General features: G+C 44.6%; 2 protein-coding genes across 2 annotated transcripts; one reads left to right on the top strand and one right to left on the bottom strand.

Annotated features, from left to right (window-relative positions):
* Positions 1–3,438: 3,438 nt before the first annotated feature.
* On the top strand, positions 3,439–6,045 carry LOC123077840 (3-methyl-2-oxobutanoate hydroxymethyltransferase 1, mitochondrial). The gene is made up of 5 exons (XM_044500175.1): positions 3,439–3,919; positions 4,603–4,809; positions 4,910–5,056; positions 5,445–5,498; positions 5,593–6,045. The coding sequence occupies exons 1-5, from the start codon at positions 3,530–3,532 to the stop codon at positions 5,842–5,844; spliced, it is 1,050 nt and encodes a 349-aa protein (XP_044356110.1). The 5' UTR covers positions 3,439–3,529; the 3' UTR covers positions 5,845–6,045.
* A 101-nt stretch (positions 6,046–6,146) lies between these two features.
* LOC123077839 (uncharacterized) lies at positions 6,147–15,929 on the bottom strand. The gene is made up of 9 exons (XM_044500174.1): positions 15,503–15,929; positions 11,577–11,668; positions 10,765–10,844; positions 9,094–9,135; positions 8,892–9,019; positions 8,209–8,389; positions 7,945–8,123; positions 7,178–7,426; positions 6,147–6,926 (listed from the first exon to the last, which is right to left on the bottom strand). The coding sequence occupies exons 1-9, from the start codon at positions 15,862–15,864 to the stop codon at positions 6,683–6,685; spliced, it is 1,557 nt and encodes a 518-aa protein (XP_044356109.1). The 5' UTR covers positions 15,865–15,929; the 3' UTR covers positions 6,147–6,682.
* Positions 15,930–16,170: the final 241 nt, after the last annotated feature.

Genomic DNA, 16,170 nt, shown 5'->3' with positions numbered 1-16,170 from the left:
AAAGATTCATATATAGGACGATGGTATTTGGACACCGGAAGTGTTCCGGGTGATACCGGGTCACCGGAAGGGGTTCCGGGCACCCCCGGCAAAGATATGGGCTTAATGGGCCAAGTAAGGGAACACACCAGCCCACAAGGGGCTGGTGCGCCCCCTATAGGGCCAGCCACATGGGGAGAAAGGAAAAGGAGAGGAGGAAACGGAAAGTATGAAGTAGGACTCCTACTTCCTTCCCCTCCCCCTCCTTCCTATCCCCCTTGTCCAACTATGGTAGGGGGGCCGAATTGGACTAGGGGCCCAAGTCAGATTCCTCCTACTTGGGCGCGCCCTAGGCTGCCTCCCTCCCTCTCCCTCCTTTATATACGTGGGGAGGGCACCCCTAGAACACACATCAATTGTTCCTAGCCGTGTGCGGCGCCCCCCTCCATAGTTAACACCTCGGTCATATCGTCGTAGTGCTTAGGCAAAGCCCTGCGCCGGTAACTTCATCATCACCGTCGCCACGCCGTCGTGCTGACGGAACTCTCCCTCATCCTCAACTGGATCAAGAGCTCGAGGGACGTCATCGTGCTGAACGTGTGCTGAACACGGAGGTGCCGTACGTTCGGTACTTGGATCGGTTGGATCGTGAAGACGTTCGACTACATCAACCGTGTTACTAAACGCTTTCGCTTCGGTCTACGAGGGTACGTGGACACACTTTCCCCGCTCGTTGCTATGCTTCTCCTAGATAGATCTTGCGTGATCGTAGGATTTTTTTTTTGAAATACTACGTTCCTCAACAATAACCACCCAGTTACGTTGTGACGTTTGATAGCACACAAGGTATTCCTCCGGTATTTGGGAGTTGCATAATCTCATAGTCAAAGGAATATGTATAAGTCATGAAGAAAGCAATAGCAATAAAACTTAACGATCATTATGCTAAGCTAACGGATGGGTCTTGTCCATCACATCATTCTCCCAATAATGTGATCCCGTTCATCAAATGACGACACATGTCTATGGCTAGGAAATTTGACCATCTTTAATTAACGAGCTAGTCTAGTAGAGGCTTACTAGGGACACTGTGTTTTGTCTATGTATCCACACATGTATCAAGTTTCCAGTTAATACAATTCTAGCATGAATAATAAACATTTATCATGATATAAAGAAATATAAATAACAACTTTATTATTGCCTCTAGGACATATTTCCTTCAGCAGCCACATCACGGTGGTAACGACGAGGAGTAGACCCAGCTAGGCCAAAAGTCTAAGTTTGAGGAGTAGACCCAGTCACCCTTTTATCCTTGCATTAATATGTATTTTTATTTTTATTTGCATGTTTACTTTTATTTTTTGCATAATAAAAACATTCTACAATATATTATGTATTTTCGAAAAAGAACAACACGTTGTTCTCTCCTCTCTTTGGGATGTATTGATCGCGACATATACAATAGTCGGCGGATTATCACGCTCGCATCTGCCGCCTTGGTTGCACACCACGCGTCCCACGTGACGTGGTAGACCTGGCTCCCACGATCTCTCCTTTCTGCAATGAGACTTCTATTGCAAAAAGAAGCAGCAAGAAGACCTCTGTTACAAAAATAATTAATCCCTTTCTCTTACAATATAAGAGCAATTTTTACACTAGTAGACGTGGTGGACAAAAACGCTTTTATATTATTCGATGGAGGGAGTAGATTGCAACAAGGGCTCTGTTGCAAAAAAAGGTAACAAGCCCTCTATTGCAAGAAAAAGACATCCGTTGCAAAAAATATATAACAAGACCACTATTGTAAAAGAAATCTGTAACTTGATCTATATTTTATAACAATTCTGCGACATGATCCATGTTGCAGAAAATTACCGACCTTTATTGCAATGGTAGAGGATGACACTTGGTCGCTCGGTCTGCCAGATCTGATGTCTCACGAGGTGGAGGATCTCCACCGGCCGCGCGTAGCAGCGCCCAAAAAAATCCTGCAAAAAAAGGTTAGAAATAACCCACTTCCAACTGAAATCAGTTCATTGGCCCCTTTATTTTGCTAAACGTTTACACCCGGCGCGTCGGCCGAACTTTCCGCCGAACACGCACAGGACGTTCAATCGGCTGCATTATGTGGCCAGAAGCTAGCGCGTGCCCATCTTATGCCTTTGCTTCTTTCTACGTTGACTTCCTCTTCCCCCGCTGCTACCCCCCCCCCCCCCCCCGGCGCGCGCTGGCCGCCGGCAAGCTGCTACCACACGTGGGCGGAGGATGAGCCAGAGTGCACGCCGGCGAGCTGCTACCACACATGGCCGGAGTAAGAGACGGAATCCGCGCCGGCGAGATGCTCCCCGCACAGATGCAAACATCTGGCCAAGCCGCAACCACCGAGAGCTTCGTGCATGGCCGTGTTATGGTGGCGAGACGAGCGGCGCGTCAGTGGAGCTGAACGACGGACGATGAGCCCGATTAATGGTGCAGTGGTGGAGCGCGGTGGGGACACCATGACAATATTGCAACCATCATCACGATTTGCTAGAACCGGCGTCGTATTTTGCTGGAACCAGAGACCGCGGTTGCTGGAAGCACCCCCATCACAAAATCGATGAAATGCTACGACCAGCTTGGTGATTTGCTGGAACCGGCTTTCCTCCCTCAATGGTGACCATGGTGACCACGGGGAATGTTACAACCACATCCTTTTTTGCTACAACCACATCCTGTTTTTGCTACCACCGGCGACTTTTTTGCTACATGCGTGGCAGACGACGGGCACGGATGCTTCAACCTGATATGGAGAAAAGCTTCAACTCACCTAGGAGAAGTTACAACCGGTGGCCGAAAAAGCTTCAACAGGCATAGTGGAAAAAGCTTCAACCCCCATGAAAAAGCTTCACCCGTGGAAGAATGCTTCAACCGGCGTAGGAAATGATTCAACCGGCATAGGAAATGCTTCAACCAGAGGTTAAAAAAGCTTCAACCGGGGACGAGTCCGTGGGCGCACGAGCGGCGACAGCGACGAGCGGCGACGGAGAGGGAGAGGACGGGGGTGCTGCGACGGCGAGGGAAAGGGCGTGGATGCTTCCTATTCTCGCCGGAGCACACGCACGCGGTGGCTGGGGCAGGGACACATCGCGCCGAATGAATCTGAAGCGTGGAGAGGGAGGAAGAAGATGATATGACGTGGGAGGAGGGGGGATCGGACGGCTCGGCTCCTGCCTGCTAGATCGCACGGCTGCAGGCTGACCGGGCCAAACTTCCGGCGCGTATCACTGCCCTTTTATTTTTACAGTAGTAATTTCCCCTGGCAAAACACAGTACTATATGAATATAGTTTCTAAATATATATTTTTTGTCACGTATATTTAGATAGTTAAATTGTCGTTCTAAAACTACGCGAATGACTTATTCACGTGGTAGAACGCAAACCCTTGCACACGCACTCACAACCTACCAACCCCGCCCCCCAAAATTCTCATTCTCAGTATCCAAAGACTCCCGTCGCTCTCGTGTCGCACCAACCAACCACACTCGAACGCCGCCGCTTCGCACGATGGCGACGGGGCACGCCTTCCGGCGCCTGGCGCGGCGGATGCTGAGCAACGTGCCGGAGTCGACCGTCTATGGGGGCCCGCGGCCGCAGGAGGCGGCGGCGGCGCGGCGCGTGACGGTGACGACCCTCCGCGGGAAGCACCGCCGGGGGGAGCCCATCACCGTCGTCACCGCCTACGACTACCCCTCCGCTGTCCACGTCGACTCCGCGGGGATCGACGTCTGCCTCGTCGGCGACTCCGCCGCCATGGTCGTCCACGGCCACGATACCACCCTCCCCATCTCCCTCGACGTCATGCTCGAGCACTGCCGCGCCGTGGCGCGAGGCGCGTCGCGGCCGCTCCTCGTCGGCGACCTCTCCTTCGGTTGCTACGAGTCCTCTTCCACGCAGGTAGTAGTTCCCCGCTGGCGTCCCTCCCATTCTCGTCCTCTCCGATTCGATCCGATGGAGATTGAAATTAAATTGCCGTAATGCCGCCCGTTAGCAATTGCTTCTTTGCCACTGCTGGTGTGGTAGGTGTGCCATGGTTTGCACTCCCCCTATTTACCTCTCCAGTTGCCATTTGCTATCGTCAGTAAGGAATTGCTATGCTTGCTCGTGTGACGGCACTAATTTTGCCAAGTCCCGTAGAATAGCGTTAGCTGTTCCCTGCTCTAAGGAGATTACCATTTTCCTTGATTGATTCCCTTCTGGTTTGTCACAACTCACAAAGCCTTTACCCTTGAGTTCAGAAAACTGATGGTGCAACCTTGATGTGCTAATAAAGTTCAATTGATCGTTGATATTGTTGTCACAATGATCTATCTGTAATTGTAGTTTTTAAGCTAAAAAGGAGGTTCAGACTCGGTTTTATTTCTTAGTTGCAAATGCAGCTACATCACTACATCTCAAAATATATAAAATGATAACCCAACTCATGAGCATGCTGAATACGATAGACATGAACATATGAGGCATATCATAGTGTATTGGTAATACGGTATCTAGATGTGTCAAATGGTATCTACAACTTCAGTGTATAAGAGCTAGGCATTTTGGGCTTGAGCTTTCATGTAATATACCTTTTCTTACAGGCTGTTGACTCTGCGGTGAGGGTGTTAAAAGAAGGTGGAATGGATGCAATCAAACTGGAAGGAGGAGCTCCATCTAGGATCAGTGCAGCTAAGGCTATTGTGGAGGCTGGAATTGCTGTCATGGGGCACGTTGGGCTTACGCCGCAGGCTATTAGTGTACTTGGTGGGTTTCGACCACAGGGAAAGACAGTTGATAGTGCTATAAAGGTGCCTAGTTTGTTTTTGCTGGCAATTTGGCTGTTAGCATGTATCATGACCTGTGTCTTGACATACATTTTGCTCCATGTTATTCTGCTTCTGTGTACAGGTTGTAGAGACAGCACTCGCGTTGCAAGAGGCTGGTTGCTTCTCGGTTGTGTTGGAGTGTGTGCCAGCTCCGGTGGCAGCAGCTGCAACATCAGCATTGAAAATCCCAACCATCGGCATCGGTGCTGGGCCATTCTGCAGTGGGCAGGTACGATTATTCGTCCTGCTCTATCCATACATTGAATCTGATCTTGATTTTCAAGGAATCATAATTTTGTTAGTTGTATTTTTTCTATTTATGTAAGCATTTCCTCACCGCATGCGCAATCTATGCTTCATTTTTTCCTTTGCGATAAAGTAGCAGTGTATGCTTGACTTTAGCACAGTAAGCACCTTTTCCCTGACAACTTAAAACAATTGTGCCAAAAGAAGCCTAGTCAAATCTGCCACTTGAGTGCTACGCATCGTCTTGGTCTTACATATTTTGTTATCACCATGCAAAAAGAAAAAGATACGTGTTTCCATGTATTCCAAAACCAGAAAATTGGCGTCTATGTTTATTCAGAAACTCTCGTGTCAACACATTTGTCATGCAGGTCTTGGTGTACCATGACTTGTTAGGGATGATGCAGCATCCACACCATGCCAAGGTAAACGAGGCCGTCCATTTCAGCGTTGCCCAGAAATTTTACCATGTTATGCCATTTGTGCCGAGCTCAAGTCTACAATTTGCTCTGCCTGCAGGTGACACCGAAATTCTGCAAGCAATTCGGCAACGTCGGCAGTGTCATTAACAAGGCGCTCTCAGACTACAAGCAAGAGGTGGAGACACGGTCTTTCCCTGGCCCGAGTCACACCCCGTATAAAATCACCGCAACAGATGTTGATGGCTTTGCCAATGCGCTACAGAAGATGGGTTTGGGTGAGGCTGCGGACGCTGCGGCTGCCGCTGCTGAGAACTCGGAAAATGATGGAAAACCGAGCGAAAACAGTTGATTTCAGTTAAATCTATCAAACTGAAAGCCTTTGGCAATGTTGGCTGATGTCAGGTGATTGCACGTATCGTCTGCCTTTGAATAAATATATAAACAGCTGCTGTTGTACGTAGAGAAAACTCAATGTTTTTCAATTTGGCAGCTGCTACTTAAAAATGAGACTTGAGCTTTAATTTGATGGTGAAAGGGACTGATGTTGTGAGCTCTGGCCCTACACAAAGAGTGAACTCTGTCAACAAAATAAATTGGCTGTGGGCAATTGTCTGGTCAAGTAATAAGAACCAAAAAAATAGATACGAGCTGTTTCAATCTATATATGTTCTTCCAGTTATCCGATTCATTGACCATTTTCAAATAAAATACAAGTACACCGTCTAATTCATGATCAACTCAGACCAACAAACTTTCTTACAGTAGTTTGTTGTACATACATTGGCAGCAAATGCTCAGTATACATGTACGCCGACAAGCATTCTTCGGGGCACTGTCTAAAGTCAAATTCTGAGAAAGGAAACAGGAACATCTTGCAGAACCCCCGCATGCCCGTGTGCCTCCTAAATCCTCATGCACTGTCAAACCATGGGCAATCGAATCGAATGTGCGCATTACCTATTTTTTTTACAAACATACATGCGAGACCTCTCGCCGTTTGCAGCGCTGTATGACATTCTTTAGTTAGAATATTGGCATGTTCAGCTGATTTTTTTAAGACATCAAGTATGCACAATGCGCCGAGTCAACTGGATGAGTAGATGAATAAGAAACTCTCCATGAGGAACGCGCGACAGTGCTCATACTTGTGCTTTGTGAGAATGAATCTCTTGTACCAAAAATGAACCTCATGTCGAGCTAAACTTTGTAATCCTGGAGTAATCACCAACATTGGCAACAAACAGCGGATCTTTCTCACCGCCAAAGACCGTTTTTTCGCCTGCTTGCTCCAATTCTTTTGTCAAGTCATCCATTGTTTTCTTTAGGTTGGCTTTGCTCATTTGTCCCCCTTCGCTCATTGAGATGCCAACCATGGTGATTTGGGGGAGAAGAGGGTTTTCTTGGAAATCATTGTTCATGCTTGAATCATATCTGTGTATCAAACCAAGAGGACTCAAAAACAGGTTGACAGACACTCCAAATAAATCGTAACCAAACAATAGTAGGATAAATATGGTTATAAAACATTTTTTGCTCTAATAGTTTAAGCCATGTGTGGTCCAGTATTAAGTGACTTCATGTGAGATCATTATTTCACCAGAAATGTGTGCGCCACACAACGCATGCTTTTGTGAATGACAATGAACGAGAAAGGGGAAAGAGGGTGCCATTGAAGAACAAACCTTCTGGATCTGGAGTCATTTTCTTGCCTTTTGAACATTCTATCATGCCCTGGCCAAATATTAGAAAGTAGATTGCTAAATGGGAAATGAGACTGGCCATGATCTCGGCTATTTTGTTTTCTATGGTTGCCGCTATCAATGTTTGGCTCCAAAGTTTGAGATTGCTGATCAACTGGACAGCAGTCAGCATCCTTAGAGGCAGTCGAAGTATTACTGGAGGTAGCAATCCTGTCAACTGAAACTGCAGTCCTGGAAGGTTTGAACAAAATATAGATGTTAGTAGTTCAAAATGAAGGCGATGCAAAGGCTATAATGAAGAGACACTAATCAAATACTCCCTCCGTCCCAAACTAAGTGTCTTAACCTTAGTACAACTTTGTACTAAAGCTAATACAAAGTTGAGACTTATTTTGGGATGGAGGGAGTACTAGATTATTCTATTACTGATACAACAAGGAGATGGGTTTTGCTTGTTCAATAGTTTCAAAAGTTCCTATTTGTAGCTCTCCTAAAGATAAGTTCGGCTTCCTCCCTTGAGTCCAGATAATTGAATATCTATAATACAATAACCGCCTCCAAATGAACCTAGAGGCTTGGCATTTTAAAAATTTATATACTATGTATGGCCATCAAGCTATCAAGTTATGATACAATACTACATTTTAACAACTTGGGTAGTCAGTCTCCCTCCATAAGTCACTACAGAAGGAACAGTTCTACAAAAATAGAAGAAATAGGCTAATATAAGTGTGGCGCTGCATCTGTACCTTTCTTCAAATGAGTCAACAACATAAGGAAAATGTGGTTGTATGCCAGTAGCTCTTCTGAGCCACTTATTTCCTAAAAGTAATTTATCAACAACATCAAGACACTGGATCTCAGCAGCTTTTGTTACAACACTTAATGGTATTCCAGCTGGACCAATCTCATTCATCAATTCTTGCATCTGCATAACAGTTACTCAAAGTATGAGGCCAACAGTCTGCAAATAGGAATTTAAACATTTTCTATGCATTGAATGATCATAGCACCTCTGGGGGCTCAAGCAAGCCGTCTGCACTTTCTTCAAGTATTTCTGATGTTAAACTATCATCAACAATATCTCTTCTACGTTGTATATGGCGGTTTTGAATCATTGAATGAAAATGCTGATCCATTGAACCTTCGAGAATATTGTCCAGCAAGTTTTTATCAAAAAAGTATGGTGAATACCTGAAATCATGAGCAGCGAAATTCATGTTATGCTTCCATGAAATATTTAAGACATAACAATTTTCTATTTTCTCCTGGCATAGGCAGAAGTGTCTAGTATGCACAAGAATCAACATAAATAGCACATGAAAAATCATGGCAGTCTATAAGCACACGTAAATGGACCATATGCAGATAACCTAATCTAATTGACATTTGACAGGAACCAAGGATATCATGAAGAAAAGGGAAATTGTTAAACAGAAGCATACTTGACAAAAAAACGAATTAGCTAGAAAAGGGAAACAAATGTAAATCTTAAAGGTGGATCTCCAGAGTGACATTTCTGGAGAGAAATAAATTAAAAGGGCAACATTGTTGGGTTGTCAATAATGTCTGCTCACATGAAAAGATGCATGTCAAACATAACACAAACTGAACACAGTGGTAGCATGCTGGCAGAGTATAACCTGGCATAATAGTGGGGAAATGATCAATAAAGAATCAAGAATTTAATCCATACCATCTAATTCCATCATTCGTTGCCACTGCAATATTCAAATTTTGAGCACTAAAAACAGGAACACCGGCAAGTTTTTTCCTTTTTCCCCTTTGTGGGATTGACTTTAAGAGCTTATTAGCAGCTTTGACCTAAAAGGAGAAGAAAATTAGTTTCTGTTCACATGTTAAGTTATCTGCAAAAACTAAAATATGTAAGCACAAACCTGCTTCTCGTTTGGAACAAACTGGAACATGTGAGGCTTTTCCTGCAAAACAACAATTTTCCTGAATACATTGAACGCAACATGCCATATGTGTAATGCTTAAAAGTAAAAAAGAAGATATATCGAAGGGAGGTTCTCTTTAACCTTCACACCTTGTATTGTGTGTATATATATTGGGCCATAACAATACACCAAGCATAGTGCATCACATTTATGAATATGATGCAGAAAAATAGAAGAGCGCAACTGTTATGGATCTTGGTCTAACGAGTAGTTTGGATAGGATGATGGTCCGAAGATCGGGGATAGGGCACTTGCCCACTACTGTCTGGTGCCTGGCCTCGCACCCAGTAAAGAAGAGAGGCTCTGAGGCTTATTGGATCTTTGTTAATTCACTGACCCTAAAGACGAGTGCGCGCTTGTCCTTTATATAGAACAGCTAACTTGCTCCACAACTCGGATCACAACAGAAACTCGCGCGTTGCTGCGGGAATTGGTGGATGAAAATTTGGGTTGATAACATGAGAATACAAATTTAAAATGAATGACTTATTATATTTGATTGTATAGTTGTAACAAATATTTATTGAATATAGGTAGCATAATTAAATGGAAAACATTTTGCCATACATGGTTGAATGTTGTGGTGGATCTTTTCTCATGCATGATTGCATGCTGAGGTGGGCCTTATCCCATTCATATTTATGGTGAGGTGGCATGCTTGCATGTTGAGATGAATAAGTTAGTGGGAATGACTCTCTTAGGTATGTAGGATAGGATTCCTAAATCCTAATTTAATTAGACTCTGCTTAGTTTTAACTTTTAGAGGAGAATTCATATCCAACATGGGCATTTAAGCTCTTTCTACTCTACCCTACACCTTTCCGAATATGCACGTACAAGCCTATTACTGCTACCAGCTTGCCGCACGGCCACTGCAACCAAGACGCATGCAGATAATGGGGGTTTTCAATGCCAGTCCTATAAAAGCAGGCTATAAACTTAATGTTCAATAAAGAAAAAAGTTAAGTTTGACATGAACTATTGAAACATTTAACTGTAGAGTACAAATATTGTTATGTTGCACAACAAATGAATAGACATTCTCAAAGAGCAAACTGGAATTAAATAGCCAAATAGCATCTGGAAATACAAAAACACTTTTTCAAATGGTGATCTGCAGTCTGGATAGTGTCAATGTGGTATATTTCAAACCACAGCCAGCTGGTGTCAATACTCTTAAAAAATATACGCCGTAGTGTATGCGTCCATGTTGAGAAGGAAAGAATCTGGTGTCAAAACTTAGGAGTTCGGAGTTCAAATTTATATGCACATAAGCAGCTAACTAAGAATCACTTCAAAGATCCATGGAAGCTAATTTTGAAGTGTTTTTCCAAGACACGAGGTAATAACTGGATATTTTATTACTGATCAAACACATCTTAATATCATTTAGCAAATGAAAATTTAACCCTACTGGGTTATGCTATCCAGATAGAGAAGCGTTCAAGTGTTGTGTGTTAGCATACTACTATGAAGAAAAACTGTATTTGAAGTGCTCAGCAACAAAACAAAATCATACAAAGAAAACAAATTCATGCATAATAAAATATCAGTGTGACATCTAATTGCAAAAATATCACAAGAAAATTTTCTTGTTGCCATATATACCTTGAAATGTTCATAAGCTACATCAAGGCGACAAGCCCCCACCATACCACTTGGGACATTTAGCCGCTTAACATACGACACTGAAGAGGTTGAAGCGGGTTAGCTTAACATATTTCTCTCAAGTAACTGAATATTTGAAGAACAAAATTGTGTAAAACCCAGAATTCACTAATCAGGCATAATATGTATCATTAATGCAAGGAAATATTTGCTTAGCAACAGTGTTATTTGTATTTTGCAGACATAAGAAATGTAAACTTGCAATGAGCATAGAACTCAATACATGATATTGATAATAAGACTCAAAGAAATGCATGATATTAAGACTCCGAGAAATGCTTTTACCCTGCCCAACAGGCAATCCTACACCTTCTATTTTGTGAGCCAGCAATTGTCCACTTCAGCATCCGGTGTACGAGTTCCGGTGTCTCTATGTGGGGGTGAGTAGGGCTGGGGGGTGATGCTCAGGTTTGGGTTCAGGAAAAACTAGAAATGCATCAGGAAATACTAGAAACACAGGGCTGCTCATCAGCTCAGCGTACTTTTCCTAGTTTTCTTGGGCCTGACTTAAGGAAGCTGGCAAGACGGGGAGGACTGTGACTCCTTGTGACATTGTCACTCTCATCTAAATGGCAGGTTGCCAAAATATCCTGAGGTTTTGTACAGAAAAATGCTCTGTGGCTGTAATGTAGCCAAAAAGAATTAATAATATACAAAGAAAACAAAAAGAACTTGGTGCACCACTTAAATAATTATTAAATTCGCAATGCATCAGCAGATAAAGAAAACAAAACATTTCATAAAGAGAATACCTGAATCATTCAGATCCATAAAAAACCTAAACACTGGATCATTGTCACTCTTCTTCAATGGTGACAATATCCTTTTAAACCATGTAGGAGTCCTGAAACATATTATTTCAAGCAAAAAGAATAGAAAATGAGCAACCAAAATATTATCACAACTACTCCCTCCGTCCCATAATATAAGAGCGTTAAAACTCCCTCCATCCTAACGCTCTTATATTATGGGACGGAGGGAGTATTACATAAGTATATGCTGCAGACAACAGTGCAAATTATGCCCTTTGAAGTAGCAAATGAGCAATCTAACTCATCAAAGTATTTAAATTACAAAAGCTTCAAATACAGTACACTTCTTTAGTCCCCTGAGTACAGACGAACTCCTTTAAAATCTATTATGATTAATAGACACCACTTACACAAAAATGGATATACTTCCTCAAGCACGCATTAAGAAGTTATGTGCAGCCAACAGTGGTGCTTTATGTACTTAGAACAATTACTACACTGCACGAATCATTTTGTTTTATATGAATGCACAACAGAATATGTCATGTACATCAACCAACTTGTAAAGCAAAAGAGCCGTGGATATGATCCCTAGAGAAAGACTACACGAGATCGGGTGACAGCTTTGATAGATTTGATCAAGAGGTGTGCTTTGCTACACCCTCTCTCCTCAATTTAAAAAGGGCAATTTAGTACTTTCTTTACTATGGCAATTTAGTACTTCTATGTGGGAACACGTATGATAATGTTGTGGGCTTTGGAGAAATACAAAGTCCCAATAAAGTGCATTACCCTCATCAAGGACATGTATGATAATGTTGTGAAAAGTGTTCGAACAAGTGATGGCAACACCGATGACTTTCCAATTAAAATATGACTGCACCAAGGGTCAGCTTTGAGCCCTTATCTTTTTGCTTTGGTGATGGATGAGGTCACAAGGGATATACAAGGGCGAGGATTGGTGTATGCTCTTTCCGGATGATGTGGTGCTAGTCGACGATAGTCGGATGGGGATTAATAAAAAGCTAGAGCTGTGGAGACAGCCTTTAGAATCGAAAGGTTTTAGGCTTAGTAGAACTAAGACCGAGTATATGAAGTGCAGTTTCAGTACTACTAGGCACGAGGAGGAAGTTAGCCTTGATGGGCGGGTGCTACCTCAGGCCACCTGTCAATATTTGGGGTCAATGCTGCAGAAGGATGGTGATATCAATGAAGATGTGATCCATCGAACCAAAGTTGTATGGATGAAGTGATGCCAAGCTTCTAGCATTCTCTGTGATAAAAGAGTTCCACAAAAGCTAAAAGGCAGGTTCTATAGGACGGCGATTCGACCTGAGATGTTGTATGGTGCTGAATGTTGGCCAAATAAAAGGCGACATGTCCAACAACTAGGTGTAGCAGAGATGCGCATGGTGAGATGGATATATGGCCACACAAGAAAGGGCGGGTCCGGAATGATGATATACGTGATAGTGTTGGGGTGGCACCGATTGAAGAGAAGCTTGTCCAACATCGTCTGAGATGGTTTGGGCCATTGTTTTTCAAGGCGTCCCTAAGGCGACGCTTAGGCGTCAGGGCGCCCTCCAACCTCAAGGTGTCGAGCTTGCCTTTGACAGCCACGAAAGGCGTCCGATTTGGAGCTTCAGGCGTCTGGAACGTCGCTTAGGCGCGCAAGGTGCCACCTTGGGCGAAATTAGATGCCATAGTCAGAGTAGGCAGCGGGAACATGGAGCTCGCGTGGGAAACTAGGGGGGGGGGGGGGGGGGGGGGGGGAGGAAACAAAGGTGAAATCGCGCGCACAAGTTGCGAAGGAGGGGGGAGAAAGAGAAGCAGACCAGTCCACACCAAACGCTCGCGGAGAAAGGGCTTTCTCCTCTCTGGCAGCGGCCGGCGATTGAAGAACCACCGTCCAAGGCTTCAATCTGAGCCACCGGCATCTTCCAATCTGGTGACTGCTCCAGCGATAATGCCGGAATGATCCAAGCAGTGGGCGCACAATTATTTGAATGGGAGATGGACCAAATTAATCCATATAACTACTGGAACATTGCTACCACACATACAAATCAGTCCATGCATGACAGTGGGTTTGATTTATTGGTCAGCAATAAAATGAAGCTGCATGATTGGTTCAATTAGAACGGAGGGTGATCACAGATCACGTGTGCTATCAGTCAGGAGCCATTGCCAGCAGCGGTGAAGTACAGTACGACAAGCTTGTGTCAATCCGGTCGTGCATGCGTGATCACTAGAGTGGGTGTGCATGGGCCACTTGGTCGAGGGCCAGTGATTGTCCCAACTGGCACACAGCCTCCTCTCCTTACTTGCATGGCAGCACACTTTCTTCGGACATCATCCTCGGTGAAGTCGGTTTCTCATGTTCATCGCTATTTAACTCGCGATATATGGATGGCCTGGCCTCACGCTAGAGGAGGAAGAAGAAGCTGTGGATTCCATGGGCCCTACTGCTCCACATCACACCACATTGACCATATTACACTTATAATTTAAGTGACTAGTTTTAATCCCCACCATCGATTTGCATCGAAATGTGTACTTTTCTAAGGGGGAGTACTGAAGCAAACCTCTTTGATCAATGATTACCGACGCAAGATAAAAAACATCGTAGAGGGGAATCAAAAGATTCACATAGACATTTATGGTTACAATATTAGGGAACAGTATCGGGTTATGATGTAGGGTAGCACCTATGGTTCAATCTTGTGGCCTGACAGGGAACACTAGATGGTCTAGTAGAATGTTGACTTGCCATGTGTTTCAAAGACACCATGATTTTTCAGTGCCCTATATTAATGACGAGTTTCATGCGATTAGCAATTTGCAGAGGAGGCTGTATTAAGAAGGATTGCAGAAACAGATAGGGCATATTGTATCGCCTTTTTCACACAGATTATATAGGTTTCTGAGTCTAGAGCAGAGCACCGGAGGGGCACTGGCTCTGGCTTGTTGTACAAAGCTCCACTGGTGGGGAGCAGCATGACATCCTATGTGACAAATATGCTGAAACCTGAAGTAAAGCTACACTAAGGGTGTGTTTGTTTGCAAAGTATTTTTGCGGTTTTTTGGAAATACCATGGTTTCTGAAAGAACTTTGGTATTAAAAACTTTGAGATGTTTGGATGAAGAAAAAATAGAGGTTTTGTAAACTGCAGTATTCCAAAAACTATGGTTTTTTCACTGTTTCTGAAAAAGAGGTCTGGACCTCTTTTTTCTAAACAGAACAGAGAGAGAGCATCCAAGAGACGCAGTCGATGTTGCTGTCTACGTCAGCTAGGATTAGATGCATGTGGTTGATTTAATGAACATAAGTTGTGACACGATCTTGATCAATGTGTGCCTTCTGGTTAAATTAATCGAGCCTATGGCCGGCTGATCGCTCTGTTGATGGTTTAGGTGACGTTCATATACTTCCCAGAAGTCCAGGAGGCAGGATAGACAGGCAAATGATAAGTCAGTCTGCTACAAATCATAGCATTTAGGTGAGGATTGATAGACGCTAATTAGTCGTGCCGTGTGCCGTGTAGGTGAGTTAGTTTCAGCTTTAATCCAGCGTAACTGTCGTCAAAACTATAGTAAAAAAATACATCCGCCAAACACATGGGCAGTTTTGGTAAAACTGAGAAAAAACACGGTTTTAAGAAACTGCAGTATTCCATGCCCACAGATCAAAATACTGTGGTTTTCAATTACCACGGTTCTTTGAAAACTGTGTGGCCAAACTAAGCCTAAACGTGTAATGTCCAGCACACAACCGAAAAGGAAGCTAAAGCCTGACACATTCCCCCTCAATCCCCACTCAGCAAAAGCGAAATCTCGTCTTTGCTACCGGAAGTCCCAGCCGCATGGCTAACTTTGAGGGCCAGAGCTAAGTACATGGGAAGCAGCAGGTGAGAAGGGAAGGGTACCTGTCGGCGATGAAGTGCGGGAGGTCGAAGCGTTTGGTGACGGCCATGAGGCCGTTCCCGGAGGGGTCGAGCATGGTGAACACCTGCCCCACGAACGCGGGCCCCCCGCTCCCGCCAACCTTAATCCCTCCTCCTGCTGCCCCCTTCCCGCCGCCAGCCGCGGCCGGGCCGGCCATCAGCCGCTGCGGCTGCCGCCTGAGATTGGGCGCCGACGAGGAAGGGGAAGAGGAGGGGGCGGTGAAGGCCGAGGATACGGGGAGGAGGTGCGGAGCCGGAGACGAGGAAGATGGAGAGGAGGTGGGAAGGGGGTTGGAGGTGAGGGAGCAGTGGAAGGGGTTGGAGGAGGAGGAGGAGCTTGGCATATGATGGAGATGGACTGATGGTGGTGGCGCGGTTAGTTTTTTTTCGAGGGGGGCTGGGTGGGGGAGGTGCAGCGTGTCGTTCAACTTGGGCTTGGAATCCGGCAGGGATGGGATGGATATGCGTTGCGTCTCGCCTTCGCCTCCGCGCGCACGGCGTGCGGCGTGCCGGGTTGCGTTCGGCACCGCGTGCTTACAATGAAAAAAATAAATATAAAAGAAGTTAAAAAGGCTCTAGCGCTAACCCTTTCAATGGCAGGCGCTAATAACGAGCGCTAATAACGGGCTTTCCACATATTAGAAACAAAG

Source organism: Triticum aestivum, chromosome 3D (genome assembly GCF_018294505.1).
Source record: "Triticum aestivum cultivar Chinese Spring chromosome 3D, IWGSC CS RefSeq v2.1, whole genome shotgun sequence".
Lineage (NCBI taxonomy): Eukaryota > Viridiplantae > Streptophyta > Magnoliopsida > Poales > Poaceae > Triticum > Triticum aestivum.
The sequence above is the reverse complement of the archived record's forward strand: the minus strand, read 5'-3'. Positions and strand labels throughout refer to the sequence as shown.